Below are 14,554 nucleotides of genomic sequence, written 5' to 3'. Positions count from 1 at the left end.
GCCTCGGCTTTGGCTTTGGTATCAAGTGTGCTATGTTGGGGTAAATGGCCACGCATGTGGTGTTCAAATGTGTGTATGCCTCATACCTCGGGGTAGGGGCTATCTTGACACGTGCTTGACCCACTGTGTTAACTACCTGGGGTCGGGGATTATCATGGCGATACCCTTGGTTATCGCGGTAGTGTCCCTTACTCTTTTTACTAAAATGAGACTGGTGAGGTTGGAAATATTTCCTTTTGCCTTAAGATTGATATGTCTGTTGACTTGGCAAAGTATTAAGTAAGGCAGGGGAAGGCACCGCTGCCATTTGGAAGATCGAGGTCTTCTCATTTGGTTGGAACTGGCTTCCACTCCCTACTTGTTGATAAGGGGTGGTTGTGGGGGGTTTCCCTTGATATGTCTTTGCCTCGGCGGATGTATGGTTGTAAACCTGTGCCATCACCTCAGAGTAAGTCTTCCAAGTGTTGGCATTGATCATGTACTTGAAGAAACAATCACGTAGACCTGCCGTGAATGCCTTGAGGGCGGTCTTGTCATCTACCTCAGCAGTGAGAATACTCATGGCTGAAACGACCAGCATACTCTCATAGTGACTCGTCCGGCTTCTGGTGAATAGTGTACAAGTCATCTACAGAATGCAAGTGATCGGTCTGGAAAATGTGTTGAGAGACAAACAGTTTCCTCAGTTCTTCAAATGAGTCTACTATCTCAGGTGAAAGACTGCAATACCGGTTTAGAGCTCCGCCATAGAGGGTGGAGGGGAAGAGAAGACATCGCTCTTCGTCGGTGTGCATCCAATATGCCATGGTGGACTTAAAGAGGTTAAGGTGTTCAATTGGGTCATCCCTTTCATTATACAGTTGTAAACCAAGCTTTTGTTTTGTCTTTGCTTGAAGAGGGTGTCAATGATCCTACTTGTGAGAGGGCCAGGCCTGGGTTGGTTCCACTCATGTATCTCGGCCTGACGTTCGGCCTTTAACTTGTTTACTTCCTCAAGGAGCTGTAGGACAATGGGGTATTGAGTAGAGTCATGTACCATGGGGATTTTCTTTCGTAAGTCTCTATCGCCTCTTTGAAGTAGGAAAGTTTGAGCAAGGGCGTGTGATTTTTCCTTGGACTCGCCGTACTGACTTTTAGGGCGAGTCTGTCGGAATACCTTAGAGTCCCATATACCTTCATGTTCTTCTAGGACATGTCGTTCATTCCCTAGATTGGCAGCTGGCCTGGGTCATGGGAGGGGACTAAGTCTTTCAAAAACCCTTGGGTGATTGATCTTCAAGCATATGTGGAGGGGATTCTCTTGACGTTGCTTGAGGAAGTCTTGACAATCACGATAAACGGCTTTCGATCCTTCCAACCCTTCTGCAAGGATGTGTTTTCCTCTACTTCTCTTGCTTCGGGTCGAAGCAGTTGGATTGAGAGAAGTCTCATGTTGATCAATGTTTTGATGATTAGCTCGCTCCTCATCAAGGATACCCATGTCGAAGGAAGGTGACCCTCCGTGTTGGGGGGCACCCAAATTATGGTTGATGTCCACAGGGGCAACAAGCTCACGTGTTTGAGTACGCATAGTTTCGTGGAGCGTCTCAAAGAGTTTCTCATACTGCTCATGGATGACCTCATTCTTCATTGCTATTTTGTTGTTTTGAGCTTCTAGCTCATCGACTTTAGCTTGAAGGGCAACCCTCTTTCTTTCGTTGCTTCGCACTAGGTGCAAGAAGGGTGTCATTCTGTGTGCTGTGGCTTCCTTCGCTCCCCATGTTGGAGAGGGATACCTGGTCAAAAGAGAGTGTACGAATGGTGGAAACCAGCTTGACAAAGCTGAAAAGAGTGGGAATAAATGTTGTTCCCACAGATGGCGCCAAATGTTGATGCACAAAATCAGTGAGGATTTTGGTACAACAGAAAGTGTTAAGTTTGTGACCTTCGCTAGATTGCTCCTGTCACTAGTATGGATAAGTATGTAAATGGATAGAGATAGGGAAGCAAACACAAGATGTACGTGGTTCACTCAGATTGGCTACGTCCACGGAGTAGAGGAGTTCTCATTAATTGTGAAGGGTTTACACAAGTACATAGGTTCAAGCTCTCCTTTAGTGAGTACAAGTGAATGATTTAGTATAAATGACATTCGGAAATATTGTGAGAGAATGATCTCTATTTATAGAAGAGAGTTTATAGTTTCATTCTGACATTGACATGTGTCGTGTTGTGATTGGCTTCTGATGTTAACACGTGTCGCACTATGATTGGTTTCTGATGTCGACACGTGTCGCGCTGTGATTGGCCTCCTGGTTGGAGAGAAACTCTTCTGGGTCCTTGACGATATAACGTTGATCAGTGCTCAGTAGTTTCTGGATTGGTCAAGTATGGTACAACCATAGTTGACTAATTTGGTGAGAGAATAATATTGTGTTTCGTTGATTGTTCTTTGAGATGTTGCATGCTATGTATTGCGATATTATGTTGAAACATAGTGATTTATATGATCGATGAAGTGGAAACCTTAAATGTCATGTAGGTTTGTTATGTAGCCCTGAACCTAGTAAATTCATGCTTGTGAAGTTCTAATAATTGATTGAGAAATGCTATGCTTTTCGATTTAAACGTACTGTGATAAACGTCGGAGTGTAGTAAATGATGAACTTCGAATGGCTTGATCCCTGTTTAGGATACGTAAGCAATTTAATGAGAGGTTAGATGCAGCCATAAAGTATACTAAAAATCGCTACGTAAATCGAGGCATGAGTTGTGCTTGGTACATATCTCGGAGGTAGGGTATGTTGGAGATACGGGTATTTGGTGACGCCACGTGTCGATCCTGGACATATGTCGGGCTCAGGGCTTGACATTAGAAGTGACAAGGGTGAAAAATATACATCTCTAGAGTTTTCTAAGTTTTGTGAAGATATGGGGCTAGAAAGGTAGTTAACTGTTGCCTACTCTCCACAACAAAATAGTGTTGCAGAGAGAAGGAACAAAATTGTGGTTGAAATAGCTATAATTTATAAGTTTTGTGAAGATATGTGAGCCTGCAAATGAGAATTTATATAGAAAAATTGTTAGGAGTTTGTTGTACTTGACAGCAACCGAGCCTGATATTATGTTCTTTGCTAGCTTGCTTCGAAGAAGCATTATGGTGATGCTAAAAGGGTTCTAAGGCATATCCAATGAACAATAGACTTTGGTATTGAATACTTGTCTGGAAATCAGCTTTATGGATTGGTTACTGCGATAGTGATTGGAGTGGATATGAGGAGGATATGAAAAGTACCTTAGGGTATGCATTCTTTTTTGTAAGTGGTGCATTCTCATGGGCCTCAGTTAAACAGTACAGTGTGGCACTCTCAACTGCAAAACCTGAATATGTTAGTGCAGCTGAAACAACCATATAAGCTATCTGGCTTAGATTTGTGCTTGAAGATTTTGGAGATGAGCAAGCTGATGCAACCCTATTATTTTGTGACAACACATCTGCCATAGCTATGTCCAAAAAATCCTGTGTCAACCAAATAACCAAACACATTGGCAGAAAGTTTCACTTTTTTAAGGATGCAATTCAAGAAGGTGTGATTAATCTAATATATTACAAGAGTGAAGAACATATTGCTAATATCTTCACAAAGGCTTTTCCCAAAAATCGGTTCAATTACTTGAGAAGTCTGCTTAGAGTGAAACCAATAAGCAATTTAGAAGAGAGTGTTGAAAAGTAAATTACTTACTAATTTCTTGTTAGTAAATGATTTACTTATTAGATTTCTCTTTTGTCATTTTGTATAATTGTTTCTGGTTGCAACAACTTGAGCTTATAAGCCAAGTGTAAAGTCTTAGATCAGTCTTTCATTTTTAATGGCTCATATGCCTTGTACCTACCATGTGTCATAATCATATGCCTTGTACCTACCATGTGTCATAATCATAGTGGCATATGTGTTTGAATGGTTATGATGACTGATGTTATGAATGAAGCGTGCAACATTCTGCAACGGTTAGAATGTTGCAACTGTGATTATTCCATTCATAGAGCTTTCTCTCTCTAGCTTTTCTTTTCCATTATTGCTCCCTTTGAAATCCAAAAGCTTATCAATGAAATATCTCCAAATCTTAACAACTACAGCTGATGGTAGAAGTTAGAACTCAATTTGCGCAACATCGTGAAGGGTAGAAATGCACAAATCCGAGTAACCTGTAAAAAAAACAACCACCTGTGAGTTAGCCAAAGACCAGGGAAAAGCATGTGTACCGGTCAAAGGCTCTTTGACCGTCAAGTTAGTAAGCAATATAAAACTCAAGCAGTGGCAAGAGAATAAGTATGCGATAATACCGTTGCAAAGATGAACTCTAGAAAAGTGTATTTATAATGAGACCTTTTAGGATAGGAAATAGGTATTAAAACGGGAAAACCCTAGAGGATATTTAGCATCCTCTTAGGAGTATGTTTAATTGCAGCTCGAGTTGATCCTTAGATTGTAAGGACTCTAAGATTATAGAAAACCTGCTAATTTCTTGTTGGATTAGATTTCCAATCTTGCAAAACAAGTACGGTCAATCTCAGCGAAGTCATCGGATTTCGCCCACTAATGCCGAAACAAAATGATGGTGGCATCACTGCTCCATTTATTTAGCTCCGCAACGGAAGTTGTTGAGTCCATGACCGAACTACTAAGGTATTCGTATTCCAATCTGCCTTACTTCGACCCTGAAAGATCATGGTCCCACACCTGGGTCATAATTGCTGAATTTGAAAGGAAATATCTAGGTACATGCTTAGCTTCAACATCATTCATTCACAACAAATGACTTTAAGGTAAAGTGGTTAATAACGATTACCCTAATATACGAAGTATTGTATTCGATTCTCTTAGATTTAGTATCGCTTGCATTAAGAAAAGGTAGGTTATTATTGCCTCAATCAAGAGAAAACTATATGATTACTGTTTGTGTTTTGATTAAGAGAATTAACATGTACGAAATGTTAGGTTTAGGAAATCTCCGAGTCGGAAAGTTTGAGACAAACATATCTTAATTATGCATTATGCTTTGCTTTTTCTCACTGAAAAAAGATAAAAGAAAAATGCGGGCAGATTTGCCTCATCTGCCCGCCCTGCCCGGACTATGATTATGGACGTCATTGATTCATGAACAAGGATTAACTCCCTCATGGGCAGCTTAAAATGACAATTTGGCCCACTTATTAAGTTCGCAACTAATATTAAAAAACTTGGAAATTGTAGGAATAATTTTTGTATAAAACATGTAACTAGTATTTTATAAATGATAATGTTGGAGAGATCAAATATGCAAACCAAATGATATGTTATCATTAGAAAATAAGCATGTTAATCAACACTTAAATAACAATCCAATTATCAACCACCACATCATTTGAATTACAAATTTAGTTTAAGAGTTTGGTCTTCATAGTATTACCCTTACATAAATATATTAGTTATAGCCAGCAATCTCTCAAATAACTTTATAATAATGTTATTTGAACGACGCCTAATAGGACCTGCTCTGTATTTTTTTGTAACGAGCTGCACTGTTTATGTTCGTAGATCATCAACACCAAAAAATCAGATGAAATTGAATTTATTATGACGTTTAATTGTAGTGATGAATATAACGTACCTATGTCATGTCAAATAATGATTTTATCACATTTTATTGTATATTATTGGTCACATTAGCATTGTATTAAGGAACTTGAGTTATATATGACTCTAACTATATATTGGTTTGAACTGTCATGCAGATGATTGATAATTGTTAATTAACGTCAGTTTCACGATAAATTTTATACAAATCAATATCTGACGGGTTTAACAAAACTGTTGTAAATCAATTAGAATCACTATCGCGGGCCCTTCTTGTTATTAGTGAAATGGGGATACCTCTCACCTAGAAAACAGGTATGAAAAGATTCTTGTATAATATAGAATTGATGAGCACCTCGATTAAGAAAGTCATTAACAATAATAATGGACCAGTTTATTTAAATAATGAAGCCTAGCCTTCTTTCTTTACGCGTCTTCTTCATAAATCCTATATCCTAGAAGCAGGGGGAAGGCATTGGAGACAAAGCCTATGGTATTATCCAGTGAATGAAGTTGATTTTGTACAACAATTCCTTTTATATGACTTTGTAATGCTCGCATGAGAAAGTTTCTAATCATTCCAATTAACATGTTGTGATTCATTTCTTAATAGCTTGAACATCAATCTCTTAGGGTTTGAATATATTCTCCCACATAAACATAGCAAGGAATTGGAAATATTATATACTAATTAATTTGTAAAGTTCACTTGCACCCTCTAAAAAGTTAAGCTAAGCATTGCCTCTTGCTTTTCGATATGGGCAATGCTAGGCAGACTAAATTTGTAGACAAAATTTATAAACTAAATAATGTATCACTAATAAAAATGAGCACGTTTATCAACGTTAGCATGAGACAATGTTTAGCTTAACTTTTTATAGGGTGCAAGTGAACTTTCCAAATTAATTAGTGTATAATATTTCCAGTTCCTTACTATGTTTATGTGGGAAAATATGTTCAAACCCTAAGAGATTGATGTTTAAGCTATATTAAAAATTAATCACAACATGTTAATTGGAATGATTAGAAACTTTCTCATGACAGCATTGCAAAGTCATATAAAAGGAATTGTTGTATTATATATCATATAGAAAACCATGCATGCAAACTACTTGAAATTAGATTTAGATCTCAAAGGATGCCTACAGAACCCTAAGGGTAACAAATTAATGCTAGTTTATGACCTCTCACTCGTTTGATAATTATTTCGCTTTTAGTTTTTATTTACACTTGTTATGCTTGAGATGTGAGAAAAATAGATGAGGAAAATTAGAGATAAAGAAGGGCAATGGAAAGAGAAGAAATAAAGAAAAATCAATGCATAAAAACAAAATCTTAAAAGTGAAAACTACTTTAAATAATTCTTTATTTTTTATTTTTAGTTTTCATTTTATATGTTTTACCCGATACATTATTCAACATCTCTCTTGTTATTTTTCATTCACTCTTCTTCCTCCCTCATTCCTCGTCTTACAAGTAATGTACAGCTTCCCAAATGGCCAAACCTATACATTTACTCTACATCTTTATTAGACAAGCTATTATTTTGTAATGTTATTCTCTTATTTACTTCCAATGAATAAAAAAACAATGCTGGATTCGTGTCAAGCCCCGATAATAGAGAGATATAGGCCCCACAAGATTATGGAGGAATTCCTACTCATGAGATTTTTCACTTATGATCAGAATTTTTCATATTATTACACAGTTTGTAAAGATCATTTCTGAAAGAAATCAATTAAAATTAATTAAGGTTATTTAGTTAATCAACTGCAACAAATAGATAAACGGTTTGTAATACTTTGATTAATTCCGACCATATATTATTATATAGATTGATGACTAAATAATTTTATATTGGGAGACTTTGGATGCGGTCCCTAGTTATGAACAATCTTTGACTGAAACTTTGTTGGTTTTCAATTTTTGATCCAAGTCCCTAAAATTAATTGATAATTTATTTCTATGTACGTTACTATATTTTTTAAATTAAAAATTAAAATTTATAGTTGTTTATAGTAATGAGATTTTAAATAAAAAACATAATTTGTGGGATTAAAAATATTAAAATATAAATATACTATTGTGTGTGTGTGTAAACATGGGTACATTCATAAAAAATAACCAAAAAATGATTGTATCAAAACATGGGTACATTCTTCAAAATGGGTACATTTAGCAAAAATAAAAATGGGTACAAATAAATAAAAAAATATGGGTACAATACAAATAAAACTGTAAAAAATATGGGCACAAAAAGAAATTAATATATGGGTACAAATTAAAATTGAAAGGAAAATTGGTACAAATTAAAAAAGGGTTGCAAATTAAAAATGGGTACAAACTAAAAATAAAAATACATGATAAAAAATTTAGCCATAAATATAAATATACTAATTGTAACATTTTTAATATTAAATGAATATATTTAGAAATAAAAAATATTTTATTATTGAAATAATTAATGATATTATTAATACAAAGGACCTTGATCAAAAATTGAAAAGTAATAAGGTTTTAATCAATAGAGTAGTAAAAATAAGGATGAAAACCTAATTACTCCTTTTATATTTTATTGATTTTTTTAAGAGATAATCTTACATAAAGAACTATAATATGAACGATTTTCTTCCTAAGCAAAAAATTTCGTAAATAAAAAACAAACTGGTTTTTTTGCAGAAACTCCTCCAGAACTTTGTGGAACTAAGCATCTCTCCTACAGTACAGAACATGCATTGCAAGTTTGCAACTGCTACCCCAGCGCTAACAAAATTAAGAAACAAAATCCAACAATATTAGATAGTACTCCAGTAGCAGTTGCAATGCATATTTTGATAGGGCATGACATTTTCAATTTACCATTCGACCCTATATTTTATTATCACATGAATGTGAAAAATACAGAATCATATCTCAATAAATTTCTATATTTAGGATTAACAATGGGAAACAAAGAGGAATGAAAAAAAAAATGTCGAGAGATATATATTTTAGGGTGTACTATCCACACCCCTTTATAATATATGTCATTTAATTTTCTTCAATTTATCTGATCGACAGTCAAAAATTTAAAAGGTGTATGAGAAGTAAAAAGGGATGTGCATAGCACACTTTATATTTTATGTAATTACAAACATACGTAGACCACTTTTTTTTTTTCACTTATATATTTTAGGTCAAATTCTAGGAAAACCCTACTTATATGGGATATTCTTGAAAAATACGTCTACATATGTATATACTGTTTTGCACAAATATACTAGAGGTGTAGATATAGCGTTAACATTTGAGATAATAGTCTTATTTCCATCACTTTCATTATTAATTATATTGACAAGAACATCAATCAAACCTATTCTTATTATGTTTAACTAAAGTGAACTGAGACTAAGAACTCATTTTTTCTATGGTCTCATTAAAATCTTGTCAGGGCTTTCATTTTGGATGAGTTTCGAACTTAGTGAGGAGGTGTTATGACATTGGCTACATATATAAGGCATCTTAAAGAAGTAAGAGCAAGTTAATACCTTCAAATGCACATTTTACATTTGGTTCAAGACTCAAGAAGGAAAGGCTTGAGGGAGATGAGGTAAAAAAGATGAGGAACGAAAGAGTGAAGAGGAAGAAGAAAACGAAAACATAAGGCACCTTATATTTGTCAATCCTTTCTTACTTTCATATTCACATTTTTTCTTTGCACTTTTCTTATATTTGTCCATTGATTCTTTTTTTATTTAAATTTGATAAATGCATAGGGTAAAGAGTATAATGTATAGATCACTTTTCATACATTTTTGTTGTGTTGTATTTTTAAAACATTGCAAATATTTCAAATAGGTGAAAGTGCTACCAAAGTGTTTCTTCTCCGTTGAGCTTGGTGACTGATGATGTTAAGATTTGATTGTGTTTCTTTATTATTTTTGATACTTGTCACACTCACAAAAATGCCGATATAGTAGCTTTTAGATTGATCAAAGTTAACATTAATATCTTATAATTTCGAGTCATTAATCTAAGAAAACAATTTCAAAAATAAATAAGAAATAAGTTCGTAAATCTTCTTATAATAAAATTGCTATCATTTTCTCTCAAAAGTCCCAATGAGGGGTTGTGGAAAATCAGAACCCATGCACGGGGCCGGATTCCATACATAGGCGGTACGCCACTGTTTCAACTTTCAAGTGTTTTAAAGGCGACATGGGGCCAAATTCATGTGTCAGAATTATAGCTTTGAATTTAGGAAAAGAAAAATAAAAAATGGGAAAGAAAATTAATTTGGGTATTATGGCCATTTCATCATTCGAACTGTCATTCAATTCAACATATAAGAGGGGGAAAAGAAACAGAATCATGTTATTCCCCTAATTTTACCTGCTACAAACTTTTTTCCTGTCTCCATTGCAACCTACTGTCCAAATCCCTTTTTATTTTCACAAAAAAAACCCTAAAATCAAAATTCCTCTCTCCCTCTCTCTCTCTCATAAGAAGAAGAGAGAAGAATAATTGTAATCATCTACTATTAAGACTTGAGTTTGCTCCACCCTTTTTAGGAAACAGCCAGTCCCTTAACATTTAAGAAAACCAAAGCTGAAAGCTGCACCAATTATCCATCCATCACTCTTCCAATCTTTTCTGTATAGTAATATTGCTCAATCAAACCAAACAAAAACACCACAACAAGAGAGAGAGATAGAGAGAGAGTAGTCAAGGGCAACAGTAGTCCTCTCACATGCTTGCTTGTACTCTCCCATCAATCTCATCACTTCCCTCTTAACTCAACACAAAAAATCTTCTTTTGCTTCACCATTTCCAGCTCTCTTCCCCTCTCTATTTCCCTCTGTTCTCTTTCTTCCTCCCTCCCTCCACCTCTTTTCAGAAAATGGAAATTCTGTAATATCAATCAATTGCCAGACCTTTTGTCTTCTTTTACCTCCCCTTCTTCATCGGTGTGGTTTACTAAGCTTTCATTATTATAAAACACTTTTTTTCCTTCAGAAGAAACCCTAGAACAAAAGATCAAGAGTACTTAAAAACAAAACCTTTAGAAACCCTAATTCCATGGATTCAATCCAAGATATGGATGGAAGTTCAAGCTCTCACCACCATGAGATCACCATGGCATCGAGCCATAACCTAATTATCAACACATCCACGACAATGAACAGCAGTGCTGCTACTGCTAGTAGTACTACCACTGCTAATCTGGTAGCGGCTGCTGGAAGCTCATCTTCTCCTTCCTCGTCGTCATCTCCTGGTTCCAGCAGCCGCTACGAGAACCAAAAGCGGCGTGACTGGAACACCTTCGGACAGTACCTCAAGAACCACCGCCCTCCACTCTCTCTCTCCTGGTGCAGTGGGGCTCACGTTCTCGAATTCCTCCGGTACCTTGACCAGTTTGGCAAGACCAAAGTCCACACCCCAATCTGCCCCTTTTACGGCCATCCAAACCCTCCAGCTCCCTGCCCCTGCCCGCTGCGCCAGGCATGGGGAAGCCTCGACGCCCTCATCGGCCGCCTCCGCGCCGCCTTCGAAGAAAACGGAGGGAAGCCTGAAGCCAACCCCTTTGGTGCTCGAGCCGTGAGGCTTTACCTTCGTGAGGTTCGTGATTTGCAGTCCAAAGCAAGAGGCATCAGCTACGAGAAGAAGAAGCGGAAGAGGCCGCCTCTGCCTCAACAGCTGCCTCCACCGCCTCTGCCGCCGCCAGATCATCATCACCATTATCCCAGTCAACAATAAGGCAAAGCTAGCTGTTATTATTATCATCAACGGAAGTAATGAGGGCCGGTATTATATTTCTTTTTTCTTAAATCTTTTAAGACTTATGCGGTATTTAATTTTGGATGCTGTCAAATTAGGGTTTTAGTTAATTTATCATATGTGGTTGTTGGTAGCCACTACTGCTATATATGCTAGCTAAAAAGACCTGTGTTTCATGAAATAATTCTGGTCTTCTTATCTGTGTATCACTTTGATTTCACTAATTAGATCTATCATCTCTGTGGGAAATTATTCTGATTGGGTCAGTTTATTAATGCAAAAACAGTATTACTGTTGTGCTTATTTCGGATATATACCAGTGGTATTCAACACAAAAATCATTTAGATTATAAAAATATTATTTAAACTTGAGTGCAGAGAGAAAATACACTAATCTAAGTAATATTTAGATGCCTAGTGGTGAATGCTAGTTTCTATCAAACAAATTACAGAATAATGTTTGATCTTGGTTTGGAAATACTTTTTTTCCTTTTCTTCTTTTTTTGTGCACTTGCTCTTTCTCTGAGGTACAAGTACAAATTTCTCGAAAGATGTGACTGGAAACTCCAAGTTAACTCAGTTTACTTCGTTTCTTTCAACTACCTTTCCTTCTTTCGTTCTTTTTTAGTGTAAATATACATAGCTTATTGAAGGGACTTTGCACAAGGATCATATAAACATGTCAGATATATACATGTCTAGCACTACATTTATACTTTCTTTAAAACTTGTGTGTAGTCGATTGGTGCATATAATCAGACAAGTCTCTCTTTTTTCTCTGACTTCCTTTGCTTCCCCTTCTCTATGCTACCACATTTTCCTACTTTACTGTTCACGGTATTGATATGTATGTTCTTCTTGCGGAAAAATTTAAGAGAAACACAACTTTTTCAACATATTTGAGTTCAAGTCGCACAGGACCTTCGATCGACCATAAGGCATATTCTACCCTTCACTAGCTCACAACATATGCTAATTTACATAATTTCAAAATTTATGTCAATAATAATTCCCTTTCAAATTTGAATTATGCCTGAATCAGTCACTCTTCAACTTAGCACTCTAGCTATTTACTTGTAAGATAAATGTGAGAGGTATTTACTTTGGTGCATCTCATGCGTGTCATTTAGGGAACTGGCGTCACCATCGGTTTCATGCACCCTTTAGCGACGAATATTAAATAATATATTCTTGCTTGTAAAACTTCATATGCGACTTTCCGTATTTGTCAAATCAGTATCAGATAGTCAGATGTTGCTGAACCAAACAGAAATAGTGGAATACTGCAAAAGAGCCTGCAGCTAAAAAAGATGTGAATGTATATTGTGGAATCTAGTGAGACTTCCAATTTCGTGAAACATGGTTAATTACCTAAAGAAACATATAATTTATTGGCCATATGGCAAAATCTTCGCATCCAATACTTACCATATTTTGATGCTGTAGTTAGTTAAGGAAAACATGTCTGCTAGTAATTCATAGTTAAAAGTGCAAATTAGCTATAAAAATCGAGGGAAATCCTGCTTAAATTATTCAATCTGGCCGACACCTTGTCTGTGTTTGGATGATGTTGTGTCTCCTCTAGGATTCTATTATAAATATGAATTAGGATGATTTAAGAATTTATTTTTTCTCTCAAACGGTAGAAACTTTTGCCAGATAAAAATGACAATTACTAGAAAGACGATTTGAATTTGGGTGTATAAAGAGAGAGAATCACATTATATTAGTCAACTTGATTAAACATGTCTTCAATTTTTGTATAATTAAAGTGTTGTTGATCATTATTTGGGAGAAGAAATAAGCTGTAGGAGAAAGCCTTTTTTTCCTTTCAGTGAAGTAGTGGGGTATGTGAAGCCACTTTTAACTCTTAGAGGATCTATTCATTCTGCTAATCATTTCGGTCCAACATAGGATTATTAGGTCATTTCCAATCGAAGGAGGACCAGATGGTTCTCTTTTGCCCTATAGTCATTCAAGTAATTAATATTTTAATGAACAGTATCAGACCATATATTTTACCATCTCCAACAGAGGGGTTCAAAGGGCCACAGGCCAAACCTAGCCTTGTGACAAAAAATCATCTCTAACCGAGGGGGCCAAAAAGTTATAGGCCAAACATAATTTAGTATTATAATTGAATTAATATGGTTACTTAAATTAAACTACCTTAATAATTTTTCGAGATGTAATCTCAATAAATTTTCGGATAGGATTTCGAGTGACGCATGTCGCTTAAGTGAGTAACTCTCCAAATTTCTTGTTGATATGTATTCTCAATAATTTTTCAAATAGGATTTTGAGTGCCACGTGTTGATATGTGAGTAACTCTCATAGGATTTCGAGTGCCACGTGTCGAGATATAATTGGTTGTACGAATTTTAGATAGGATTTTTATCTACGTGACACTTCTTATCTTCAACTTTCAATGTCCATAAATAGGGTGGATATTGGGTTATAGTTCACACCTTTATCTTTGCCCTCTCCAATATCTCTTCCAATTCAAGTTTGCAATGAATTCCAACTTTGGATCCTCTTCGCATTCCAACTAGGGGTCCTCATCCAATTTCGAATTGGAAGATAAATGGGCTTATATGAGACGAGAAGATGAGGAGTCTGATGAAGAAAATGAAGCATAGCGCAACACAACATATGGTGTGTGAGCCAACTGAAGAACAACCTCAATGGGATGGCTCTGTTGCTGGTCGCTTTTACAAACCATGAAATAGAGAGATGGCACATGAGACTCTGATGAACAACTATTTCAACCCCAACTCGGTGTACACATAAGAGGATTTCAGACGTCGCTTCCGGATGAGGCGTCAAGTCTTCGAATGTTTACTTCATGATGTCCAACATATCAATCCATACTTTCGACAGAAAGGGGACAAATCAGGCTACCCTGGTTTCTCACCTCATTAAAAGGTTATTATTGCACTCCAAATGCTATCCTATGCCTCCCCAGCTGATGCGATGAATGATACATATGGTATGTCTGAGTCTACATGCCTTGATAATCTTGCTAAATTTTGTCACACAGTTGTTTAGATTTACAAAGAGGAGTACCTCTGTGAACCAAATGAACCAGATATGGATCAGCTCATTCGCAAAGCTGAAAACCATGGCTTTCTAGGCATGATAGGGTCATTAGATTACATGCATTGGGCAGTGGAAGAACTATCCCACCATATGGCAATGAG

The 14,554-nt window shown here is 36.1% G+C and overlaps 1 protein-coding gene across 1 annotated transcript; it reads left to right on the top strand.

Moving 5' to 3' along the window:
- The first annotated feature begins 10,051 nt into the window (after positions 1-10,051).
- LOC103445622 (protein LIGHT-DEPENDENT SHORT HYPOCOTYLS 4-like) lies at positions 10,052-11,603 on the top strand. The gene has a single exon (XM_008384635.4). The coding sequence runs from the start codon at positions 10,656-10,658 to the stop codon at positions 11,331-11,333; it is 678 nt and encodes a 225-aa protein (XP_008382857.1). The 5' UTR covers positions 10,052-10,655; the 3' UTR covers positions 11,334-11,603.
- The last annotated feature ends 2,951 nt before the right edge of the window (positions 11,604-14,554 follow it).

Source organism: Malus domestica, chromosome 10, assembly GCF_042453785.1.
Source record: "Malus domestica chromosome 10, GDT2T_hap1".
In the NCBI taxonomy this organism is placed as follows: Eukaryota; Viridiplantae; Streptophyta; class Magnoliopsida; order Rosales; family Rosaceae; genus Malus; species Malus domestica.
Note: the sequence above shows the minus strand (reverse complement) of the source record. Positions and strands in the feature narration are given on the sequence as shown.